The 25,483-nt window shown below is 41.4% G+C and overlaps 1 protein-coding gene across 1 annotated transcript in view; it reads left to right on the top strand.

Moving 5' to 3' along the window:
- The window catches only part of LOC129191051 (mediator of RNA polymerase II transcription subunit 13-like), a 28,131-nt gene extending 6,137 nt beyond the window's left edge, over nt 1-21,994 (top strand). Inside the window, exons 4-30 of the mRNA XM_054794011.1 lie at nt 4,631-4,776; nt 5,038-5,235; nt 5,330-5,524; nt 5,618-5,774; nt 5,848-5,955; nt 7,733-8,452; nt 8,546-8,762; nt 10,174-10,204; nt 10,290-10,411; nt 10,515-10,605; nt 10,691-10,887; nt 10,987-11,174; nt 13,455-14,344; nt 14,422-14,589; nt 14,698-14,921; nt 15,017-15,212; nt 15,293-15,638; nt 15,768-15,984; nt 16,620-16,811; nt 16,885-17,108; nt 18,363-18,505; nt 18,569-18,727; nt 18,792-18,974; nt 19,051-19,190; nt 20,720-20,884; nt 20,969-21,069; nt 21,153-21,994. Of these exons, the coding sequence (XP_054649986.1) occupies nt 4,631-4,776; nt 5,038-5,235; nt 5,330-5,524; nt 5,618-5,774; nt 5,848-5,955; nt 7,733-8,452; nt 8,546-8,762; nt 10,174-10,204; nt 10,290-10,411; nt 10,515-10,605; nt 10,691-10,887; nt 10,987-11,174; nt 13,455-14,344; nt 14,422-14,589; nt 14,698-14,921; nt 15,017-15,212; nt 15,293-15,638; nt 15,768-15,984; nt 16,620-16,811; nt 16,885-17,108; nt 18,363-18,505; nt 18,569-18,727; nt 18,792-18,974; nt 19,051-19,190; nt 20,720-20,884; nt 20,969-21,069; nt 21,153-21,285 (5,851 nt within the window). The 3' untranslated portion in view covers nt 21,286-21,994. The remainder of the gene's footprint in view (nt 1-4,630; nt 4,777-5,037; nt 5,236-5,329; nt 5,525-5,617; nt 5,775-5,847; nt 5,956-7,732; nt 8,453-8,545; nt 8,763-10,173; nt 10,205-10,289; nt 10,412-10,514; nt 10,606-10,690; nt 10,888-10,986; nt 11,175-13,454; nt 14,345-14,421; nt 14,590-14,697; nt 14,922-15,016; nt 15,213-15,292; nt 15,639-15,767; nt 15,985-16,619; nt 16,812-16,884; nt 17,109-18,362; nt 18,506-18,568; nt 18,728-18,791; nt 18,975-19,050; nt 19,191-20,719; nt 20,885-20,968; nt 21,070-21,152) is intronic.
- The last annotated feature ends 3,489 nt before the right edge of the window (nt 21,995-25,483 follow it).

The following is a 25,483-nucleotide window of genomic DNA, read 5'->3' on the forward strand; positions in this document are numbered from 1 at the left end:
AAAAAAGTTATGAGCAACAAACAAAGTTGTACTTTTTGGAAAATTAGGTGGCTGAAAAAGTGATGTCAGGAAAATAAAGTCAAATATTATGGGATTAAAGTCAGAATTATCAGAAGAAAATTTACAGGAAAGTAAATATATTTGGGGGGAAAAAAAACAAACAGCCCAAATGCAAAAAAAAACAGCTGTAATTTTAAGAGAATAAAGTCCAAATATTAAGAGAAAAGGGTTGTATTGGGGGGGGAGAGTCGCAATTTTACAACAAACTTGAAATATTATGAGGGAAAATAGTCATTTTAGTAGCACAGACTTGCAATATTAAAGAAAAATTTGTTTTTTTAAGTCATAAAATGTAAATAAAGTTGGGTTTTTTTAAGTCATAATATTACGAAAAGAAAATTGACCAACATTATTTAAGAAGGTTGAAATATAAAAAAAAAAAATAGCAAAAATGGGGGGGAAAAGAGCAAACACCCGAAGTTGATACGATTTCTACACTTTAGCACCTGTATTACAAAGCTGAAATACATTTTTACATTTAAAAATGTTTATTTCACTATGTGGCCCTAGCTGGAAAAAGTTGGGAACACCCCTGGCTGTATATACAGTGTATATATATATATTGTTTTGTACTCTGTTGTCTAAACACGGCACATTGTCTACTACTGTAATTCAAACCTCCAGAGTGTGATGCAAGATAGCACGCCGTCTGGAGACTGGCCTAGCAGTTAGCAAGGCTGGGCTTCTTGTCATCTGTCTCAATATGTTTCTGGTCTTGCTGCCAAAACATGTTGACTGCACTGCCCCGAGCAACTCTATTGGAACCAGTCCAGGCATAATTAAAAGTGTGAGTGCGATCAAAAATAGACACTTTTATTGCACCAATGTGTTTTGTGCACATGTTACCGCTTTACCACAGCTGGACTCGTCATGCATTCTGCTGCATAAGCAATTGTATTTTTGTTAGTGAAGAAAAACTGGAGTTTGGAGTTTGTGGAATCTCGCTCAATCTGAGGCAAATAATCACGACACAGCTTGCATTCATTCTTTTTAATTTACTCTCCTAATTGTCGCTCTTCTGCTGTAAAAATGACAAACGGTGCCGGGGAGCAGTTTGAAACAGCTGCTGCTTAATGACAAGAATTCTTGGTGAGTTAGTCAACGACGGTCCAAAATCTAGTTTCCCTGTCATGTTAAAGGGCTTGAAGCCCTTGGCAAGTCTCAGCCAAAGATGGTATGTTTTAGGGAAGAGGCTTCACTCTTGTTTCTTTAGTAGAAATAGGATCACTCTTTAATTGCATTCTCCATTTGAACATAGTTCATAATGTTGGAATAGTTGCAACTTGTGTTTTCACAGTATTTTAATCAGTACCTGCAGTGTTTTATGATAATTGTTAATAAAAAGTTACATTTAAAGGACACCAGCATGATGGCATCTATTTATAGTGTTTCTTGAACAGCCCTAGTTATTACCATTTGTTTCGGTCTAAAGGATCTGGGTCAGTGATGCTCGATATCAGGGGTGTCCAAATGTTTGGCAGCGAGGGCCACATACTAAAAAATGAAAGGATGCAAGGGCCACTTTTGATATTTTAGTATGTTAAGTTATTTCAAGAAAAAAAATATCTAAGCTTTGTCATACGGGTGTAAAAGCCTATTATTAATATGGGCTTTGCTCTTTCCCCCCTCCCATTTTTGCTGGGGGATTTTTCCCAAGTCTTTCAACTTTATTTTTAAATAATCTTTGGAAAGATTTTTTTGTAATATCAATTTTTTCACATAATATTTTGACACAATTCCTGTAATTTATAACATTTTCCCCAACCTAATTTTCCGAAAGTTGCAACTTTATTTTGGTATGTTTTCTCATATTATGACGTCTTTTAAAAACAAAACAAAAAAAATCTTCAATACTGTATTCCAACTCTTTGCTACTAAAATGACATTTTTCCTCATATTACAAGTTTAATCTTGTACAATTGTCTTTTTTTCCCTCGTTATAGAGTTGGGGCTGTCAAATGATTAAAAATATAAATCAGATAAATCACAGTTTTCAAATGAATTAATCACCATTTCACACGTTACATTACCTCATATTGCCTTATCGTATTACCTTATAATTTTCCTTTGTATTTAAAACTAGCAAAGAGTGCATTTCTGACTTCAGAATGCAGAAAGTGAAAAAATGTATTGCGATTTATGTGAAACGGGTGGAGGTTAGGATTAATTCTATTGTATTGTATAGTACTTTATTAATCCCACAGCAGGGAAATTCACTTGCTACAGCAGCAAGCAAGATACGCAAATAAAGAACACATAGTGACACATGGTTCAGGTGGTGCAGGTGTTGTAGAGCCTGACAGCGGTCGGTATGAAGGACCTGCGGAACCTCTCCTTCTTACACCGTGGGTGTAACAGTCTGCTGCTGAAGGAGCTGCTAAGGGAACCCACGTGTCATGTAGCGGGTGAGAGGTGTTGTCCATGATGGATGTCAGCTTAGCCAATATCAACATAAATAAGCTTTGCTTCTTCCTACTCCTTTTTGGAAACAACTGCGATTGTACAATGTGATGTATTCCAATGTAACTTATATGCACGTTCAAAATAAATTAAACCATTTCCATTACCATATTTGAAATATGCCCATTTTACTGAAAGAAAGATAAATGACAGGGCAGGATTATATATATATTTATGTATTAACCGCGCTAAATTAACTTCAAATTTAAATCCAGTTAAGAGAGAGCACACAATTTTGAAAATGTATTTACCGAACACCGGTTTCTTTAATAGCAGATTATTTGAATCAGACTTTAACTGTGTTTTTATGAGCAATGAAGAGTTGCGTTCAAAGACACCGCGTCATTTAAGTTGAATTCACATGTTTTGAGTGAATTTTCTGGGATTTCCGAGCATACTTAAATGCAGCAAATTGTACTTTCGCATTAAGAGCTACAAAGTGAGTGATAAGAATATCCACTTATTGATTTTTTGTGCATACACGCATAATAATAAAGACGTTGTGATGTTCGGAATGTACATAAATGCATCTCGCCGTCTGTCTAGTGACAATGAGGAAGGGTCGTTGCAACGATGAATGGACTTGAGATGTGTTTGTTTAGAGTTGCGGAAACAAACTGTATATGGTGTTGGAATTGCACAGCTGTTGGTGTGTTCATCCATTTTCTATACCGCTTCTCCTCATTAGGATTGCGGGGGCATGCTGGAGCCTATCCCAGCTGACTTCGGGCGACAGGCGGGGTACGCCCTGGACTGGTCGCCAGCCAATCGCAGGGCACATATACAGTAGACAAACAACCATTCATACTCACTCGGATCAGAATAAAGTTATAAAAGCGCGTCAGACACAATGTGACTCTGTGGGGAGCTACACGGTGATGCCATCTGTCGTCATAACAGAGAGCCGTGGCGTGCCATGATGCGTTAATTACGCAAAAAAATTTAAATTAACTAATATAGTTAATTACACACTATTTTTGACAGCCCTAGTTAGAATACGACTTTTTTGTCAGTATTTTGACTTTATTCTTGTAAAATTACAGCTGTGTTTACCATTTCTGTTGTTCATTTGTAATTTTCCAACTATTTAAACTTTCTTCTTGTAAATGTTATTTTCCTACTTATGACTTTATTCCCATATTTTCAGTTCATTCTTGTAACATAACTTTTTTCGCAGCCTCATTTTCCAAAAATCCATCCATTGTTTTGTTTCTCATAATAATTTAAAATGTGTTTTTTTTTTTTTTACTTTACGCTACTAAAATGACATTTTTTCTTTATAGTATTACATTACTTGTGTTAAATTATTGCTTTTTCCTCATTAGATTACACCTTTTTTGTCTTATTTTCACTGGATTCTTTTAAAATTACTGTGGATTTTTCCATTTTTGCTGCTGTATTTTTTTTCTGTTGTACATTATATTTTTAGAATGTGCTGTGGGCCGCACTTTGGCCAACACTGCTCTAAACTCGGCAACAAATGCAGATGAATGAGGCTTGAAAGGCTTAAAAAAAATTGTGACGGAAGAAGGAAATGGAATTAATTTTTTTCCGCCCATTTTATATAATGTTTGCAGCATTAGCAACATAAGTGATTTCTATGCAGGTTGGTTTGAAAAGTAATGCCCTTGTTGCTCCAAAGAGTAAATGTTAGTGGCTGTAGTTCCTCCTAATACAGATGAGTCCTCCTGTTGTCACTCGCCCTCACTGGCCAGTAAACAGGGTTAGCCTTTGGAGAATGCTGAGTGTGCATTGTGGTTTTACAGCAACTATGTCAACAAGTACTATTTCAGTGCACTTTGCCACTTCTAGCAATGGAAAATCAGGATCAAGTCGACCTTTTTTGTTTTTGTTTTCTTTACGTTTTAATTTGAGCCATGGTTTGAGTGTGTGTGTGTGTTGTTGGAAAGTATCTGAAGTGTCAGTTGTCAGGTTGTTCAATGGGAGGTATTGTGAATATGATCCTGCATCATTGTTCATGTTCATCAACTCGGCCAAAGTACTTAAACTAAGCCTAGCCTGCAGGAGATTGAGGCCTTGTTCCAGTGTGTCGTTCTCCCATTTTAAGACTAATGCTGCAATATTAAATGTGTCACTCACTCTCTTGCAGCGAGCACTTGTCCTGCGCATTCACATTCTTCGTGCACGGCGACAGCAATGTGTGCACAAGCGTGGAGATTGCGCAACACCAGCCACTGCAGCGCCTCAGTGAGGAGCACCTGAGCCTCGCCCAGCAGACGTCCAGCCCCTTGCAAGGTAGAAAAGACCTCTGCTTGCTTGAATCACACTCATGTTTTCACAGTTTTCTTAATGATCATCTTTTTATGTTAACATTGTCACCCGTTTGCCCACCAGTAGTATATTTATCTTATATTGTGTTATATCATTTAATTTATTTTTATTTTTCATGCCCTTATAGTTTTCTTTTTTCTTTTGTTGCACCACCACGCTGCTAAAGTTCCTAGTTTGTGTAACCTACAATGGCAAACTATTCTTCTTCTGATGCTTCTTCTTCAGTCATCTTGAGCCCCTACGGTTTGAATGGGACCCTCACAGGCCAGGGCTTTAAGATGTCAGACCATCCAACTCAGAAGCTCATTGAAGAATGGAGGCAGTTTTATCCCATCAGCCCCAATCCCAAGGAGTTCCAGGAGGACAAGACGGAGGACGGCGACTGGGAGGACGACTCCCTGGCAGCTGTTGAGGTCCTCGTCGGTGAGGCATCACAAATTTCAAGCAGTTTGTACGGTTACAGGATCAATTTCCTCGCATATGTTTGACTGTGTGTGCGTGCGTGTTCCTCTTCCAGCGGAAGTGAGAATGGTTTACCCTTCCTGCCTGGTACTCCTCCCCCTGTCGGACCTACCCGCAGTGGTCCCTCAGGGCTCGTCCAACACCTCAGGAAGCATGTGTGGTGCTCAGCTGGGCCAGGCCGCTCACAGAGATCCCGCCATGTCTTCTGTCACGCTGACTCCACCAACGTCACCGGAGGAAGCTCAGACTGGTACGGACTGTTTTATTTACTTCAAATGTGAATGGAACATCACAATGTTTGTTGATATTGAACACCACACTTTTGTCTTGCCTCCTGTCGTAGATTATCAGCCAGCACAGAGGTGGCATAAACTCTCCACTGCGTCCGATGGCTACAGCTCTAATAACACTCTTCATGGGGGGAAAATCCCTCGCAGGCTTGCTAGCCAGATGGTGGAGTCCGTTTGGCAGGAGTATAACATCAACCGCACAGGGAACAAGTATGTGAAAGCATTTCCTCTGCATCTGAAAGGAAAAGTGCTTGTTGAATATCACATGTTCTCTTCACCATAGGAGGAAGTTTACAACCTTGACCAATGGGACCCGTGAGGAGGAGTCAGAGAAATCAGGGCTCTGGGATTTTGTGGAGCCTGTCCACAGGCCACATTGCAATTGCTCAAGGTATGTTCAGATATCGTAATTACAGTATTTTCAGTGTTTCCCATACATTCATTTGTAGATGAGTTTGAACTGCCGCAGATAAATTTGGAGCTATCTTTTTTTTTTTTTTTTTTTTTTAATGGGCGTGGATAGATTTGGCGCAACCTGTTCACCCTTGCTCGCAAACACATTACCGTCTGTGTAGCTTGTCGTTACAGCAGATAGCATCGTCACTCTGCTTCGTAATACTGTAATTTCCGGATTATAGAGGGCACCAATATGTATGCCACACCTATTAAATTTAAAGAGGGGGAAAAAAAAAGATTTGTACATATATAGGCCGCATCTGTCTATAAGCCGCAGGTGTCCACGTCGTAACATGGGATATTTAGTACACAGAAAGAAGTTACACATGAAGATATTTTTACTTTTGATTACCGGTAAATAAATGCCGAACAGTGCGTTGTAACATGGTTAGTTAAATAGTGCTTAACAGTGAGTGTAACATGGCTAGTTAAACAGTAGCCTACCAGAAAAGTCATTCATCTCCGTCCTTTTCCTGGGAATTAAAACCTCAAGTCGTCTTGACAAGCATCACAATTGAACAGCTTCATAATTCCTTTGTCAGTCTCACTCTCACTCATTAGAATGACTTTTTTCTCTGAATATTTTATTGACTTTATTCTTGTAAAATGAAAGCTGTTTTTTCCATTTCTGCTGTTTTTTTTTCCTTTTAAACTATTTTAACTTTGTTCTGGTACATTTCAAAACACATCATGTCTAGAGGTGTCCCGATACACCCTTTTCACTTCCGATCTGATACCTCTATCAATCAGATATCAGCATGAATCATATACTTGTATTACTTTGCAGTGTGGAATGGTAAGAGAGGCTCAATCAAGTAATATTATTCAGAACGATAATCGGTTACATTAGATCTGAGGAAAAACTGACCCATTTACTTCTTTATGCATATGGGGTATAGTTTTATTCACAATGTAGTGGTGGTTGGGCATAATATAGCGAGGTGCTCAATGAAGCATTTAAACCCGACTTTACTCACCACCGACAAGGGCTGGTCATCTTTTCCGTTATAGCTAAATGATTTCTTGTCGTCCCGTGGGAGTTTCCCATGTAACGCTGCTTCAAATGCGCGATCAATTTGGTCGTATTAAAGTTTCCCTGTTCTGTGCCACCATGGGAGACTTATGCATGACAAGTTTTGCACTCGGCTAACAATACACACTGCCGACATCACTCCTACTCCGTGCGTAACATGTTAGCACACGCTGTTGTGGTCACAAGGGCACAGTCTGGAATCGACACCTTGTATCGGAGTTCCAATATCAGATTTTAGAAGCAGGCCGATATGATCCCCCATGCTTGTTTTTTGCTGCTATCGGCCCGATACCAATATCGGATCAGGACACCCCTAATAATGTTGCACATTTGTTATGACACAAACCAGAAAGCTCGGTTTTACTCGTTTCCACACACACACTAATTCAGTGTTTTTGAAACAATCAACACATACCGCAAGCAGAGCAGTCATGGCATCTGTAAAGCTGAAGTTCCAAGAGAGAAAGAGAAAATTTGGAAAGTATTGTATGTTTGTGAAAAAATATGCTATTGCTTAATTTAAAAATGTGTTTCTCCCCATTAAGGTCAAATAGAATAAAATAGATGTCTGGGACTCTCTGCAGTTCAATACTGTAGATGAACATCTGTGGCCACTATATGGGAAAAACAATTGACTTTTATGTAAGTGTCTATGTAAGTGTGTTGTTTTTCCCCTCAGACATAAGAATCAGAAACAGCGACCCGGCAACACCTCAGGACATCCGCCTTCATCAGGCCAGCCCACCCCGGCAGCCCCAAAGCACAAGCTGGCTGAGAAGCTGGAGAAAGGAGAGAAGCAGCAGAAGAGGCCGCAGACGCCTTTTCACCATCGCAACTCGGTGAGCGACGAGCAGCCCTTGGAGCCTCAGACCCAGAGGCTTTGTCTGCGGGCACAGGAGGAGGGCTCTTACCCCAGCCTGCACCACGTGGACACGACGGCACCCTCCAAAGCGCCCACGCTGCACACTCACGGCCCTCCCACAGACCTCGTGGGATCTCCGCCACCACCGCCTCTCAGCCCGCATCCGTGCGACCACATCGAAGGCGAACTGACTCCAGTTGGCATGAAGAACTCCTCCACGCCCATTCACCAACCCTTCTACCCGCCTTCAGTGGAGCCTTGCCTGCTGCCTCAGAAGAGCTCGTCTGAGGAACCACCGCCGCAAAACATGCCCATGCCTCTGCCCTTTCCCCCGCCCTTTAACGAAACAATGGAGCCCTCGGTCTTTATTGGCTCAGCCATTAACCCTAATGAAGACTCCGGCCACAACCCCTGGAAGTATTTCAACCTTCCAAGAAAGAAGGCGTCCAACTTTTATACACCTCAGCTACCTGTAGATAAAGTGCGAGAGGACTCTGGGGGTGCAGGAGGAGCAGAGAGTGTTGTGTCTGTTACCGAGTAAGTAATTTCAGGCTCATATTCATCTGCAGTATTTTTAAGTGTTCTGTTGTATAGCTCATACTGTATTTGTGATCTCTTCTCACTCCTCAGGTTGATGTGGGACTCGATGCAGCCTCTGAAAGTGTCCCAGGATCTGGTGAAGACCTACGCACAGCGGCGGAACACCTACCTGTCCTGCACCGTTGCAGATGGCGAACACAGCGACGAGCAAGACCCTTATGCCTTCAACGAGGGGGACGAAGAGTTCCGTTTTACAGAGAAGAGGGACAAGCCAGGATCTGAGAGGGATGGGAGCAAGAAACATAAAGTGGGTGACCGAACCAGTCCACTTGGAGTTTCTATAAATCTCATAAAAGGATGCTTTGAAATTGTAATACATATGGGTATACTTGTGCGTTATAATTTTGATCATTGGCTTGCTTGCACGTTTTTATGAGATAAAGTAGGGCTGGGAGATATATCGATATTTTTCAAATATCTGTATTTCTTTGAAGCACAATATCGTTCATATCGATATAGACTGCCTTTGCGTTGTTCTATTGCATCTTGACACGGAGGTCTGTCTCACTCGTCTGTGCTGTGTGTGTCAGTGCTCCTGAGCAAGGCTGCTGCCTCGGCCCCCTCCACGCTCCCTGTTGGATCCGGCGACATTCCAAACCCTCTTGGCGACATATTTTCTCAAAAGTAACTAGCGACAAATCTAGCTACTTTTTCTGACGTCGTCGGAGAGTTTCTGGTATTTGGGAACATAAAAGTGAAAGTAAAGCTCCCGCTGCACGTTGCAGTGGAGATCCATGAATCCTTGAGGCACAATGTCACTGGAGTGGACCTCTTCCTGTTTTACAGAGCTGGATCTTGAACTAAAATGTTTGTTAATCATCATTAATTGACTACTCGTTACACTCATTTGGACTCGGTCACTTACCTGTGTCAGAACGTGTGATGGAAGAACGATGTGTGTTAAATAAACAAGTCCTAACTACAAGATAAAAAAATGGAAGCTGGAGGCGACTCTGGATGTAATTATTACACTGTCTAGACTTTGAGAAGCGCTAGCCAAGATAAAATACTCATATTTTATTTTGATGAAGGGGTGGCCAACAAACTCAGAATGAAGTTTATTTGTAGTTCGAAGCGTAATTAAGGTGCTTTGAGTCATGTTTTTGTCTCCTATGAAGTTCTGCTTTCTGAAAAAATACTGTTCAAAGTAGAGTATTTTTGAGTTACTGCTGACATTTAAAAAGTTCCTCTTAAACAGGACACTTTATTTCATATGTTGTTCTTGTGTGCTTTTGCTATTAGCTGAGGATTTGAGCATAGTTAAAGGTTTGTTATAAAGAAGATTGATTATATTTTAATTTTTGTGTATTTATTTCACAAAGAATGGGCTATTTTATATTAGTGTCTATTTTTTTATTTTAATGAAATAACTTCACACAACTTCAGACTTTGACTTTGTCTAAGCTCACTTTGCGGAAAAAATATCAGTATATGTATCATATGTCGATATTGCAACATAACATAAATATATCGGGATATGAGTTTTGGTCCATATCGCCCAGCCCTAAGATAAAGTGTAACGTCTAAATAAGTAATTTACCACAGCTGTAGGGTTCGAAAAAATCTGGATAAGGTGTGTGAATTGCTGTGTGTTTGACTGGCAGGCAGAAGAAGCCACTGTTTCTAATTTAATTCTGCTTTATTCCTCCTACAAACAGTTGGATGATGGCTCAGGGAATTCAGCTGATGGTGAGTCTTTAACATTTCAATAATGTGGGTTTCATTTTTGTATTAACAAAACTCTGTCACTGTGCTTTGTCTGGATGTGGTGCAGAAGGTCAAGGTCCATCAGGAAGCAAGCCAACAGCATCGACCAGCCTCATCCATGAGAACGACTTGGCCGTCTCCTACAGTGACTTGGATAAAATCTTCAATTCGGATGAAGATGAGTTGGCGGTACGTGCACATTTTGTGTCAAATGAGAACCGGCTAATCATGAATGAACAAATGTTTATTTTAAAGGTGTTTTTTGAATACATTGTCTTTCCCACATGTACAGCCCGGAACCAAAAGAGCAGGAGTGGGTGTGGACGACAAATTTGTCTCTAAAGAAACTAAACTGACCTCTTTGGACCCCTTGTCTTGTATAAGTAAGAACACTAAGCGTCATTAGATTGTTTGGAGTTGTGAATGTGTTTTCTCAAGAGGAACACTCTCTCTCCCTTCCTTCTCCAGGTACGGCAGACCTGCACAAGATGTTTCCCACCCCGCCCTCTCTGGAGCAGCAAGGATACTCGCCCATGAACTCTGGCAGCAAGGACAGCCTGGAAGCGGGGACGGGCCTCACCCTATTGGATGGCAGCCAGCTAAACAACCACTTCAAGATGGAGGTGGAGGAGGGTTTTTGCAGCCCAAAGCCATCTGAAGTAAAGGTACATGACACACCTGCCAAACTGAACAACTAGACATTGATGTATCCTTATCCTTATCCTTATCCCTTTTTAATTGCTGAACAATGTCATTTCTTCTAGGACTTTTCTTTTGTGTACAAGCCAGAGACGAGTCAGCCATTCATTGGCTGTTCCATGTACGCCCCTCTGAAGACGTTGCCCAGCCAGTGTTTGTTGCCTATCAAACTGCCAGAGCACAAGTGTGTGTACATGCGCAGCTGGGCCATTGGCAAAATGGATCTGATGCCGCCAGTGGTGAACAAAGACAGGTGAGAAGTACAGCATGGTAACACTTATTTAACAGTGAAATATCCTGACTTTAGGAGAAGCATTTAACCAAATATTTAGTGATATGCGAGTATGCCTATCGAGCTGTCTTTCTGCAGTTGTATCCGCATGAATGTTAAAAAAAACAAAAAACACACGTTTCTGAACAAGGAACAGATTGGTTGTTTTTCCAAGATTTTCAGCTGTTGTGCAAATCTAACCCAGGGGTATCCAAAATGCGGCCCCTGGGTTTTTTTTTTTTATATATTGGCCTGCGGCACATTCTAAAACTATAATTTAGCAAGAAAACTAAAAAAACACAACAGCAGAAATGGAAAAAATGAGCAATCATTTTGCAAGAATAAAGTAAAAATATTAAATATAAGAGAAAGTTTAATCTATGCAATACTATGAGGGAAAATAATGTAATTTTAGTAGCATATAGTTGAAATATTAAAGAGACAATATTCGGAAAAACAAAGCAATGCATAAAGTTTGGTTTGGTTTAGTTTATTTGAACATGAAGGTTACAATGGAATACATCTCATGAATCATTCTTTGACAGTTCCACATGTCCAAAAGGAGTAGGAAGAAGCAAAGCTTATTTAATCCTACCCCCCTTCCAATCTACATCTTGTACAGTACATATTATTCACTTCCTGCATTCCATGTCATGTTTTCAGTGATAGTCAGGATAACGCATTATAGATAACAGTAAGATAGCCCTCCCCCCAAAAAAAAGAAAGAAGAAAAAAAATTATATATATATATATATATACTGTATATACATACACATACATTAATAATAATAATAATAATGATGATGACAATACTAAATAAATAAATAAAAAAAGAACAAAGCTTTTTTTTTTTTTTTTAAACACAACAAAGAAAATTATTTAAAAAAATAAAAAAAAAATAAATTAAAAAATAAAATAAAATAAAAAATAAATAAAATAACAAACCTGACAGAACAATCAGGACTCTTCTGCCTTGTATTTAGCAAACATCAACTGCTTGTATTGTTTTTTGAATTTGCTCATCTCTGTACATTGTTTGAGTTCTTTACTCAATCCGTTCCATAATTTAATTCCACACACGGAAATGCTGTGGGTTTTCAGCGTAGTTCTCGCATACAAATGTTTTAGGTTTAATTTTCCTCTAAGATCATATTTCTCCTCTCTGATTGAGAAATACTTTATTAGGTTTTTGGGTAACAAGTTGTTATTAACTTTATAAAGTTGGTAATTTTTGGAAACATTGGTTGCAGAACAAAGTCAAAATATTATGGGAATAAAGTTAGGATTTACAAGAAGAAAATTGACAAGAAATTTTGAAATAGTTTTGGGGGGGGGACAGCTATAATTTTACAAAAAGTGAAAATTTTAAGAGAAATAAGTCTCTTTTCCGAGAATAAACTTGTAATACAGTATATGAGGAAAAATTTAATTTTAGTAGCGTAGAGTGGAAATGTTAAAGAAAAAAATGATGCTATATGATGACAGACAAACAAAACAAAATTGTAATTTTTCAAAAATTAGGGGGGGGGAAATCTTATATTAATATTAAAGTCATAATATTATGAAAAGAAAATGTACAAAGATTTGAGAAGCAAGAAAATTTGAAAAACAGTAAAAATGGAGGGGGAAAAGAGCAAATGGCAAAGTTGATACTCATAGGTTTCTTCATCTGCTGTATATCACAAAGCTGAGATGCAATTTTTTTCTTGAAATATATGTACAACTTCTTAGCATATCTAGTAGCGGTGTCACGAGGTTCACGAGATGAGACAATAGATGAGATTGGGTGTACGAGATGAGATTTTAACATGACTTTTAAGAAAAGTACTTTTCTATTATGTTACACTCTTCTGCACCCTGTGTGTATGCCACCGGCCCCGCCTCTACCCACTGAGACGAAGAGACTGTATGAAACCAATGCACAGTATGAATCCTCTTCCTGCCTGGTTGGAGGCAAGAGACAAGGAAAGCAGACATGCATGCACATGGCAATATATTAAGGCTGGCAGAATTACCAAGTTCATTTTCATTTATTGTGGGATTAATTTATTATCATGCCAGTGCCCATGAGACTTTTTTTTTTCCTGAATGAGAAGTCTTGTCACATTTTAAAATCTTGTGACACCCTAATATCTACATGTGTTGCTTTACAAAATATCAAAGTGGCCCTTGCATCTGTTTGCATCAGTTTTCGCTGTGTCCCTTAATGGAAAAAGTTTGGACAGCCCTGATCTAACCGCATTGTTTTCCTTTTTGTCAAAGTAACATCCCAAGTGTGGAACCAGAGGACATCCAGACCCACACCCCTCAGACCCACACTCCCTTCATGTCGAGCAGTGCCCCTCCCAGCAATAGCGGCACAGGCATCCTCCCCTCCCCGGCCACGCCCCGTTTCTCTGTGCCCACGCCTCGCACTCCGCGCACACCCCGGACTCCCCGTGGCCCATCCAGTGCCCAGGGCTCGCTCAAGTACGATAACTCTGACCTCTACTCCCCCGCCTCCACTTCTTCTACCTGCCGACCACTGAGCTCTGTGGAGCCTGCCACCGTTCCCTCCATCCCGGAGGCTCACAGCCTCTACGTCACGCTTATCCTCTCGGAGTCTGTCATGAACCTCTTCAAGGACTGCAACTTTGACAGCTGCTGCGTGTGTGTCTGCAACATGAACATCAGAGGAGCGGACGTGGGCGTGTACCTGAAGGATAACGGCGAAGCCCAATATCCCTGCACCTGTGGCTTCAGCGCCGTTGCCAATCGCCGCTTCGGCCAGTCCGCTGGCCTCTTCTTGGAGGACGAGCTTGACGTGGTCGGCCGCGGCTCAGATGCCAGCCGGGACACAGAGCGCTGTTTTGAAGAGCTGCGAGCGCCTGCTAAACACAAGTCCGGCAGCTTGAAGGAGAAACCTCCAGATGAGCTCATCCTACTGCTGCAGGACCAGTGCACCAACCCGTTTGCCCCCATGGCAGGTGTTGACTACCCCAAAATGAGCTCTGCCCCCAGCTCTTTCCTGAGGGTGGAGGAGAGAGACTGTTATAATGACTGCTACATGGCACTGGAGCATGGCAGGCAATTCATGGACAACATGTCTGGAGGCAAAGTGGATGAAACACTAGTGAAAAGCACCTGTCTTCATCAGTGGCCAAAATGCAAATGTAAGCGATTTTATCATTGCTGTATTCTGTTGTAAGTTCATACAGTAAGATTTTTTTCCCTGTTTATCCTCCTGCAGCAGCAGACATGAACAAGATGTTCTCTCAGGACGTACTGCGGGTGTTGTTGTCCCTCCAGCCTGTCTTGCAGGACGCCATTCAGAAGAAGAGAAGTCTGCGTTCCTGGGGGGTGCAGGGACCCCTCACCTGGCAGCAGTTCCACAAAATGGCAGGGAGAGGGTCTTATGGTATGTCTGATCTTTTTTTTTTTTTTTTTTTTTTATTCTTTTTTCTTTTTCTCTAGGTGCATTTACTTTGCTGCCAGAGCCTCACGTCCTGTCTTCCTCTCCACACAGGTACAGATGAGTCACCGGAGCCACTGCCCATCCCTACATTTTTGGTCGGCTATGAGTACGATTTTGTGGTACTGTCCCCTTTTGGCTTGCCCTACTGGGAAAAGCTGCTCTTGGATCCCTTTGGTTCCCAGAGGGATGTTGGCTTTGTCGTCATCTGCCCAGAGAGCGAAACCCTACTGTGCCGGGCCAAGACTTTCTTCAAAGATTTGAGTGCTATGTATGAGGTGTGTGATTTGCCCCCTTTTTGACAAGTGCAGACATGTCTACAAAAAAGTTAAATATCAGAAGAAATGCTTCACTCTGATTTCCTCTTTGACAGGCATGCCAGCTTGGGCAGCACAGGCCCATCTGCAAATCTCACCCTGAGGGCATCCTGAAGGTGGGCAGCACAGAAGGCCGGAGCATGACCGAGCAGCCCCTCAGTGACTGGTTTCTAAAGATGGCCGCCAGAGACGCAAACAACGAGGCCTTTAATAAACTCAAGCTCTTTGCTCAAGTGTGCCGCTATGATCTAGGTAGTTCACGCATACTTGAATTATACAATCTTTGTTGAGGACTTTTAAACTCAATAATGTCCACATGTCTCCCACCTAAGCTCCCTACCTGTCAGAACAGCCTTTGGACAGCTCACTACTCACCCAGCGCAACCCTCCAGTGGCGTCCTGTCAGAACTCCACCTCATCCGGTGTCTCCTCCGGACAACCAAGCACCAACACTACTGGCACTGCCCAGCCCCCTCAGATCAGCAACGCTCCTCCGTCTTCCTCGTCAGGCTCCCAGGCCATGGGAGGGATGGTGTCATCCAAGCCGGGGTCCTATCCCCAGTTTGGGGCTGCTGTGTTGCAGGGCAGTACGTCACATAACGGTCCCCAATCGAACCAGCAGATCCCCGGTGCGGAAAATGGTGCCGCTGCTCAAAGCTCAAGTGAGGCACCAGAGAGGTGAGTCATCACTGTTGAAGTGTGATTTGGATTTAATTATAGTTTTCCATTTTGCTACATCATGTCACTGCACACGGTAAATATTCTTTTTATAAGCTTGCTCATTAAGTGTCTGCCACGATCCCGCAGCACAATGGACAGAGACAAAGTAGGCAAGCCGACAGATGGAGAGTCCCACGGCATATCCTACCCGCCCGCCATCGTGGTGTACATTGTTGACCCCTTCAGCTACATGGATGCCGACCGCGAGGTCCACTCCAGCGCCTACACACTGGGCCTCCTGCGCTGCTACATGGAGATGCTCCAGTTCCTCCCCGCACGCATCAGAAATGCAGTCTCCGTGCAGGTGCGACAAAATCCTGCCAGTTTTCACCTGTGACGAAAGTGCGCTTTGATTTTTGGGGGGACTCATTCGGTTTGATGCGCTGATCCCGCCAAGACACTGGAGAGCTTTTGAGCCGCGCAGGGGGAGATGAGAATGAACAAGGGACTCATTAGCAGGATAGTTCCAGAGCAAAGTGATACACATACACAAGGTTGCATCAACGTGCCCAAGGAATTGGCGCTAATGCCGTCAACACTGGAGCAAGATGGATGAATGTAGTACAACACCTTTATTAGGAGTGATGATAGCGACTGTGCGCTTATCGATATATTGGAAGAAATCATTGATAATATAATATCATACATATGGTACAATATATTTTTTTTAAATTGTCTTTGTAATAATTAAACCTTTTCTCTTCAGTTACTGTTACTTGTAACTTGACTTGTAACAACATGTATCTCACCAACTGTTTTAGTGCATTACAACACAATTGATGCGGGTTAGCTTGTTTGGTCCTACCATTACCTTATAGAGGAGGTAGTATTCACATCCAGTTTTTAGCTTTCCCTTTAATCTAAAATCCACCGCAGTTGTAAAGCAAATATTGACAATGGTGGGAACAAATTTGTTTAATGTGTCTGTTTTCCTGTCAGATCGTTCCGTGCCAGTATCTCCTGCAGCCAGTGCACAGCGGCGAGCGTCACCTCTACAGCCAGCACCTCAAGTCGCTCGCCTTCTCTGTTTTCACGCAGTGTCGGCGGCCCCTGCCCAACTCCACCAACTTCAAGGCTTTGACGGGCTTCGGGCCCGGCCTCGCCATAGATATGGCGCTCAAAAACCCAGAGGTAGTGTCCTGTGAAAGGCTTGCATCTATATTTTCAACTTAAACTAACCCTTTTTTTTCTTTTTATTTTGCAGAGGCCTGAGTGTCTGCGCCTCTACACGCCGCCTTTCATTCTGGCTCCGGTGAAGGATAAGCAGACCGAGCTGGGCGAGACGTTCGGGGAGGCGTCCCAAAAGTACAACATCCTGTTTGTGGGCTACTGTCTGTCTCATGACCAGCGCTGGCTGCTGGCTTCCTGCACAGACCAGCACGGCGAGTTGCTGGAGAGCTGCATTATCAGCATCGACGTACCCAACAGGTGAGACAGCAAAAGAGCGAAGTTGATGAATCTATTAATAATCAATTTAAGTCAGGGGTGTCCATACTTTTTCCAGCAAGGGCCACATACTAGAGAAGCACTCGGAGAGCACAGACCTCCACCAAACCCCATAGTTCTCCCCATATTGTCATTCACACCAAAATAATGATCCTACATTTTTTGGATCAGTCTTGGATATTTTATAGAACTGTTGGAAACTTGTCCTGTATTTTTGCTCCAAACAATTTTTGTGGAGTTATAAACTGAAAATGGTGCTCTCTCACAATGTTAAAGAATCCTTAAAAAAATTCCTGGATCCAGACGGTGATCCAGATCACAACCAAAATGTAATCAGTTCTTCCATATCCCACTTTCGACAATTCCTGAAAATTACATCCAAATCCATTCAGAACTCAAGTTATTTTGAACACAAACAGATAAAGGCTTGCAAAAACGTAATGGCCGCACTGCTCTTGTGCTTTGTGAGGTAAAAATAAAAAAAATAAAAAATGGAAGCAAGGGCCACTTTGATATTGTGTAAAGCAACACATATACTGTAGCTATGCTAAGTTATATTTTTCAAGAGAAAAAAAACTGTATCTCAGCTTTGTGATTTAGCTGAAAAAGCCTATTAGTATCAACTTCACTTTGCTCCCCCCCACATTAAAAAAAAAAAAAAAAATCTAACCTTTTTTTTTAAACTTTCCCAACCTAAATTAAAAAAAACAACAAAACAAGTTTTTGTTTTCTCATAGTATTACATTTTTCTTCTTTTAATATTTGTCTTTATATTCCAACTCAAAAGCTACTAAAATGACATGAGTTTTCCTCATATTACGAGTTTATTCTCGTAAAACTTTTTTTCCTCTCGTTAGAATATGCCATCTTTCTTAATATTTTTACCTTTATTCTCATGAAATTATAGCTGTTTTTTTTGCCATTTCTGCTGTTGCATTTTGTCACCTTTTTCAGCTATTTTAGCTTTCTTCTTGTAAATTTTCGTCTCGTAATAATGTCTTTATTCCCATAATATTTGGACTTTATTCTTGTAGCATAACTTTTTCTGTTTTGTTTCTCATATTACAACTACAAAATTCTCTTACCCTACCCTCTCCTACCCTACGATAATGTTATTTTTCCTCATATTACATGATTTACATAAAACTGAGACTTTTTCCTCATTAATTATAAGACTTTTCTCAATATTTTTACTTTAATCGCAAGTGTTGAACTCTATGTGGCATTCGGGTGCAGGTCTCGTAGGAAAATGGGCTCCGCCCGGCGACTGGGTCTGCAGAAGCTTTGGGATTGGTGTCTTGGCCTGGTGCAGGTGACATCACTGCCATGGAGGGTAGTAATAGGGCGACTGGGGAGGATGGGCCACGGCGAGCTGAGAGGTACAAACACAGTACAACGTGATGGTATGAACACACACTATGATGCCGCCTGTTGCGTTTCAGACTGGAGTATACTGCTGAGCAGGAGGAACCTTCAGTCCCTCAGTAAGCGTCTGAAGGAGACGTGTAGAATGTGCGGCATCTCTGCTGCTGACACTCCCAGTATCCTTAGCGCCTGTCTCGTCGCCATGGAGCCCCAGGGTTCCTTTGTCGTCATGCCAGGTAAACCCCAATCTGGGATTAAAGCCAGGAAAACGTCCTAATTACATTTTGTGTGTGTCGGCAGATTCTGTGTCGACGGGCTCTGTGTTTGGCCGCAGCACCACGCTCAACATGCAGACGTCGCAGCTGAGCACGCCTCAGGACACGTCGTGCACACACATCCTGGTGTTTCCTACCTCTGCCATGGTGCAGGTCAACACCAACACGACGGAACCCATTGACATCAACTTTAACCCCATAAACCCTGGTGAGCAAAAGCAGCGTGAGAGTAGCATGACTCCTGCTGGCAGCCAACCCTGACCTCTTCTTTTTCTTCCCTGTAGATGGCTCTGATGACCTATTTGACCTATTTGACAACGACATGGTGGATCCTGAACTCATCAACATCCTGCCTAATTCACCCACCACGTCACCTGTTCACTCCCCTGGCTCGCACTACCACCCGGGTGGCGACGGAAGCAAGGTCAGTACCGGAGGCATGGTACCATTTAACACGAATGTACACATTAGTTTACTGGGTTTGTAGTGTAGAGTTCGCTGCACTGTGCCTATTCTCCATTTGCTGTTGATGCTCTCTATTGGCAAAAGTAGGTACTGGCGTATACTATGAGGTACCGAGCCACAAGGCTGAATGAAACACTGCTGCTTACTCATTGGTTGAGCAGATAGATCTTTGTAACATTTGACTTTAAGTTTTCAGCAATGGGCACATTTTCCAATTACGTAATATTTCACAAACGAACGTGTAGAAAACACACATTTCTACAGGGAGTTCAGGACGCGAAGACTGCAGCCATCAAGGAATTGACTTTTTTTCGACATAACTATCCTCTACAAGTGATTGGATAACTTTTTTGTTGTAGATGTAAGCATCTTACCGCTTAGTTAGTTCATCCTTTATCGGAATCATCATCATGTTGATGATGATGAAAGTTGCATGGTCGCTGTAGACGTCTGTTCACCACGTGCTCTGCTGTGGAAGCACCAAGAGCAAATCACAACGGGGGCTTAATGTCAGCTGACTGATGTCATCTGACATCTACAAAGTGACAAGTGAATTTATCCATCCCAGACAGTAACTATTTACTGCAAAGGGAGAGAAATAATTACTTTACTAAGACTAAATGACATATTACATTATGTTGATGGCTGTGCATTAATAAATCCTAAACCTAGACAGGCTGACTAGAAATAAGACAAATATTCTTTTGAAGATATTGAGTTTTTGCAGTGTTCAAAGTAAAATGAAGACAGCTGTAGTGGAACACATTACTCTCAGCTAAGTGAGTGAGACACTACACTGTGTTGTCTGCCAGAAATTAGTGAGCTAAAATGTTTTTATTTTCCATTTTCTTAACTCACAGTGCTGTTTTTGCAGATGAATTAACCCTTATGTAGTCACGTTACCATCATAATAAACTGCCACACATTCGACAGTCATAATTAACTCTTTCAATAACAAAGACGTTTTTATAATCCCGAATGCCCGATCCCAACAATGTATTTATACGTCTTTTGCGGGGGGGGGTTTGCGTGAAAGGCAAAAAGAGTTGATGATGCAACCCTGCACTAATGCATTAACATTTCAGAGCACTTTTAAGCCATAAAAATAGCCACAAGGTGGCTGAAGTGCATTTAATAAGAGCTCGGCATGATCATTTCAATGGAAGAATCACACATGACAGGAAGAGAGGACGTGAGAGAGCGTGGAGGAGTGTAGCGTACAGAAGGTTATGCATTGTAGGGACATTTTTTTTATGCGTGCATACACATAGTTAAATTCCAAATGTGAAAATTGTCAATAGTTCATGGTGTTATATTTTAAAGTAAATTATTTTGATGTAAAACATCCCGCGCCCAACGCTCCCTTCTTTGTCCTCTACGTAAGCGATTGTTTGAGGCAGAAAAAAAATCCTCTTTTTTTTTTTTTTGGAATCGAGGTACTCGAACCATTGCACACCTACTTAAATGTGCCTGCTGGCATCCTTGCAGGGTCAGAGCACAGATCGCATGGAGTCGCACGAGGAGGCACTGAACATCCTGCAGCAGCCCATGGCTCTGGGCTACTTTGTGTCCACGGCCAAGGCAGGCCCGCTGCCCGACTGGTTCTGGTCCGCTTGCCCTCAAGCTCAGAACCAGTGCCCTCTCTTCCTCAAGGTAGGCATCCATTAGGAGCTTTACTTGACTTCTCACGTGATGAGTGGAAGATCTCCCTAGTGACGTAATCATGGTCTCCATCAGGCTTCTCTGCACCTGCACGTGTCCTCTGTCCAATCAGATGAGCTCTTGCACAGTAAACACTCCCACCCCCTCGACTCCAACCACACCTCTGACGTGCTCAGGTCAGTCTTCACAACGGCAGAGATGATGCTTTCATTTCCACTCTTGCCTGAAAGCTGCTCTTCCCCTTCTTCCTGTGCAACAGATTTGTTCTGGAGCAGTACAATGCCCTCTCCTGGCTGACATGCGATCCTGCCACTCAGGACCGACGCTCCTGTCTGCCCGTTCACTTTGTGGTGCTCACTCAGATCTACAACTTTATCATGAACATGCTCTGAGCCTGACTGTTCCGGTCCAGGACAGGACCCTCCCATCAGGGCAAGTGAGGAGGAAGCATCCCCTTCTCCGCCACCGCCGCCTCCTCTTATCGGCATCTGTCAAATGACACTGAGCCACCGCAAGTGTTCAATCCGATGCAAAGAATCCATTTCAGCATTTTGGATGCTCAAGGGAGGTTTCGTAAAGGAGAATAAATGGTGTTTTTAATGACTGTAGATTGCAATCGATGAAATTTTATCCTAATGAAATGCCTGCATATATTATTTATTGTAAGTTTTTAAATGTGGAATTTTTAATGCTTAATATCTTTTATATATTACAAATCCTAGCGGGTGTGTACTGTAAAGGAACTGCTTAAAAAAAAAAAAGTGTCACTTCCTCACTGACAACGGAGAGGAAGGTGCCCATGTGAACTCGCTGTAGAAGGCTTTTAGAATCTTATTTTTTCAAAGAAAGGGTACACACCTTTTTATCGCCACGACGCTGTAAAGATGAAGTCAGTGCCCGGCTCACAAGCAGCTCTCGCACAGTTTAACTCAACGAGCTCTGAAGAGGAATTCAAAAGGTACATTGTCAGATGATATATTTTATATAACAGATTTAGGTAATCGTGTGTGTGCGTGCGTGCGTGTGTATATGTGTACATATAATTGTGTGCCGCTACTGATGGTGCAGCTTCTGTTTTAGGAATAAAGTGCGTCTACCTGAGCCGCCTTCTGTTTTTATTTTACTTCTACTGCCAAAGATCTATAGAATTTTCCTTAGTCTTTCATTATTAAAAGGTTAGAAATTAGACTAAAAAATGAAATTCATAAGAAGCTTTAACAATACAACACAATACAGTTGTGTGGTTTGGGTTGATAAGACTGGCTAACATTTTTCCGTCAGAGGCAGCATCAGGTATACAATACAGTACATTGAAGAAAGTGTTTACGTTTTAGTTTGACCAAGAGCCTTAGTAAAATGATGAATTCTTAGGACTATTCGGTGGCTACTGAAATTTCTACTGAGCAGTGGTTGATATTTCTTACCTCGATGTTTTTGATAAATATACAAATTGAGTTCATAATCATGACATTTATAGGCTAAATCATATACAGGTACATAACAATGAATTTGCTTCTGAATTTGTTGGTGGGTTTTTGTTTTTATAGCGTGAGTCGTGGTCCTTGCGTGTATCCCTGCTTCTCGCGTCTTCACCAATCAGCTGTCTTCTTTCACGCAAGCCTTCATAGAAATAGATGGGCTCGGCAACGAGAGCTGAGCCGTACGTCGACGTCGCCGCCATATTGGATGTGTCGAGGCTGCGGTGTAAGTGAATACAAGTAAATGTACTTACTTTCACAAATGGCCTTTCTACAAAGAAATTTAAGTTAATGCCTCTCGTTTATACATTCACACACGCACTAATATACTTGGGGAAACAGGCACCAAAAATAATTTTTCATAAACCGCCTTTCTACAAAGATATATAAGTTAATTCGTCTCGTTTATACCTACACACGCGTACTAATATACTTGGGAAACAGGCACCATTTTTTAAATGAAAGTAAGTACATTTACTTGTGCCCATTTACAGCTCGGCCTTGACACATCCAATATGGCGGCGACTTTGACGTATCGCCGCATTGGACAAATACAGTAGATACGGTGTCTATCTACGTCAATGCAGGTCTCTACCAATCAGCTCTCCATCTACTTAGGTCTCCACTAGCCAATCGTATCATCTTTAACTAAATTAATACAATTTTAAAAAGTATTTTTATTTAGTAATTTTTTAATGATTAATTTATTTGCTTCAATATGCAATTCCTTTTTTGTTTACTCTTTTAGTAACATATTTATGTGCCTAATTGACTACAGCATTTAGCTACTTACTGATCGTCGTCTTCAGTGCTTCAAAGTTTGTTTTTATCCTTGTCCCCACATTTAAAGGATTTAATCATTTTAGTACATGTGTTTTTTTTTCTGAGTCTTACGAAGAAAGCACGAAGGCTTTCCAGACAGATGCGACAACAAATGGATTAGCCTCTCGAAGTTTACTTGCACGCTGGCGACACCTGCTGGTCAACAAACATAAAGATACAGTACACCAACGTATGAAACCACTAGCTTTGCCAAACGTCCCTTGAATAATGAAATCGTCCCATATTTACAAATAAAAGTACGCGTTCCGTATTGAGTTGACAACGATGCAACTTGTCGCCTAATACAATGAGAGAAAATGTGAGTCTATTGACAACAGACTCTCACAGGCTAAACCAATCGATGCTAGCGTGTCTGATCACATGCCTATCAATCACATGACCCCGTTCAACTTTTCTTGCATCTTAGTTTACACACTTTTCCTGGATGTCACTCCGCCTTATATTGGCGGCAAATATAGTAGACAAAATAGGAATAAATAAGCCAACATAAACAAGACTCGTGCTTGCTATAAATGTGTTCCCTAGGGGAGCTGAGTGCCGGGCGGACAGGAAGTGACATCGGAGGTTCACAGTTGAGTTTTAGCTTGGCTTGGGTTATGGCCTCAACAGTAGCCTGTGATTTTATTAGGGATTATTGCGCCTATTGTGAGAGAGTTGAAACCTGCAATAAAAGTCTGGCGTGTTTCACCGAACATGACAGTAACATTACTGACACTTAGTGACCAGTATAGAACACTACACATCATTCACAGCATCTTTGAATGTGTCTTCTGAAGGCATTATGTTTGTATTTTACTTGATTTAGCCATTTGACAATGCTTAATTTAGGCAAAAAAATACGTAAAAATGTGCTTAAACGTGCACATTTTTGACTAAAAATAGTATTCAATCATGAAATAGCATGATTTATTAATTAATGTATTTTTGAAAAACCGTATGAAGACATGGACTTCGAACTCCAACGTGACAAGAGACACCTTTATTCACTTTTATTAGATACAATTGTTGAAGCAAAGTAAAGTTAATGTGAAAAACAATTATGGATAATACCGATACTGTATTTGGATCGATCCGCCCACCTTCAGTGCGCACGGCACAGGGTCAGCCGTGTCCACTAAGCTAACAGGATTTGGACCGTTAGTAAGGCTGAAGCAAGGATCCACTGGAGGAGAACATGTCATCACAAAGCCTCATCCAATCAGTGTCTTATTTTCTACCTAATTGGATCCAATTAAAGCGCAGCCCAATTAGTAAAGGGCCAATCGGGATACCAGCAAGTGCCAAAAACACTCAATATGAAATGTGTGCCGTGGGCAAAGGTAATATTACGACTTTTTTTCTCGTAAATTTACGACTTTATTCTTGAGATCTCAGATTTTGTTCCCCAATGTGGCCCTAATACTGTCGTAAGAAGATGTTTACTTTGAAAGCTATATATATATATATATATATATATATATATATATATATATAGTTTTTTTAGCATTTAAAATTTTTAGCTTTGAAAATACATATTATACACTTACATATTTCACAAAAAATATAATATTTTCAACATATGAATAGAATTTTCCATTCTAAGACCATGCCCACTGACATTATCCAAGCCCTGTAATGACAAAAGTTACAGGAATAATTAAGTACATACTATTTTCATATTTTGTAGATTATGATTTGGACTGTAATGTCTGAGTGGCTCTCAGTGGTAAACCGATATAAAAGTGGTAAATACTAGTAAAAACAATTTAGTTTTTTTTTTTAATTTAAAAGCTGTTTTATTTTGTTTTGTGTAACTTGTTATTGTTTGGCTTCCTGAAGGTAGAAACAAATGTATTAGATTTGAGTGCGCCCTGTGAGCAGCGTGTGTAAGGTTGTTTTTTTTTCCCCGTCTCTGATGTCTCATGTGGTTTGCAGGCTTTAGGGGATTGATGGGATCAGTGTGAGCCACCAGGAGTAGTAAATGGTCTTTGCTGGTGTTGTAAGTAACGGTCACTAATTGATAAGAGTATGTAACAGGTGTCCCCGCTGATGCACCCGCAGGACACTTGGACCAACTCGGTGGTGATGACGAGGAACAGGCTGTGAAAGGAGACGCATTCACACAGGTAGGAAACGTCTTCAATGATGTTATCTCATCTACTTCCACTGACAGCGTCCTATACAGTCCTATATTACCTTGTGTTCACCTCGCTGCAGGTTTTGAGGCCGGATTGAAGGTCGAAGCAAGCGCTTCCGTAGGCAAACCAATATTGCCGACTCAGCACAAAAC

This window comes from Dunckerocampus dactyliophorus, chromosome 12, assembly GCF_027744805.1.
Source record: "Dunckerocampus dactyliophorus isolate RoL2022-P2 chromosome 12, RoL_Ddac_1.1, whole genome shotgun sequence".
Lineage (NCBI taxonomy): Eukaryota > Metazoa > Chordata > Actinopteri > Syngnathiformes > Syngnathidae > Dunckerocampus > Dunckerocampus dactyliophorus.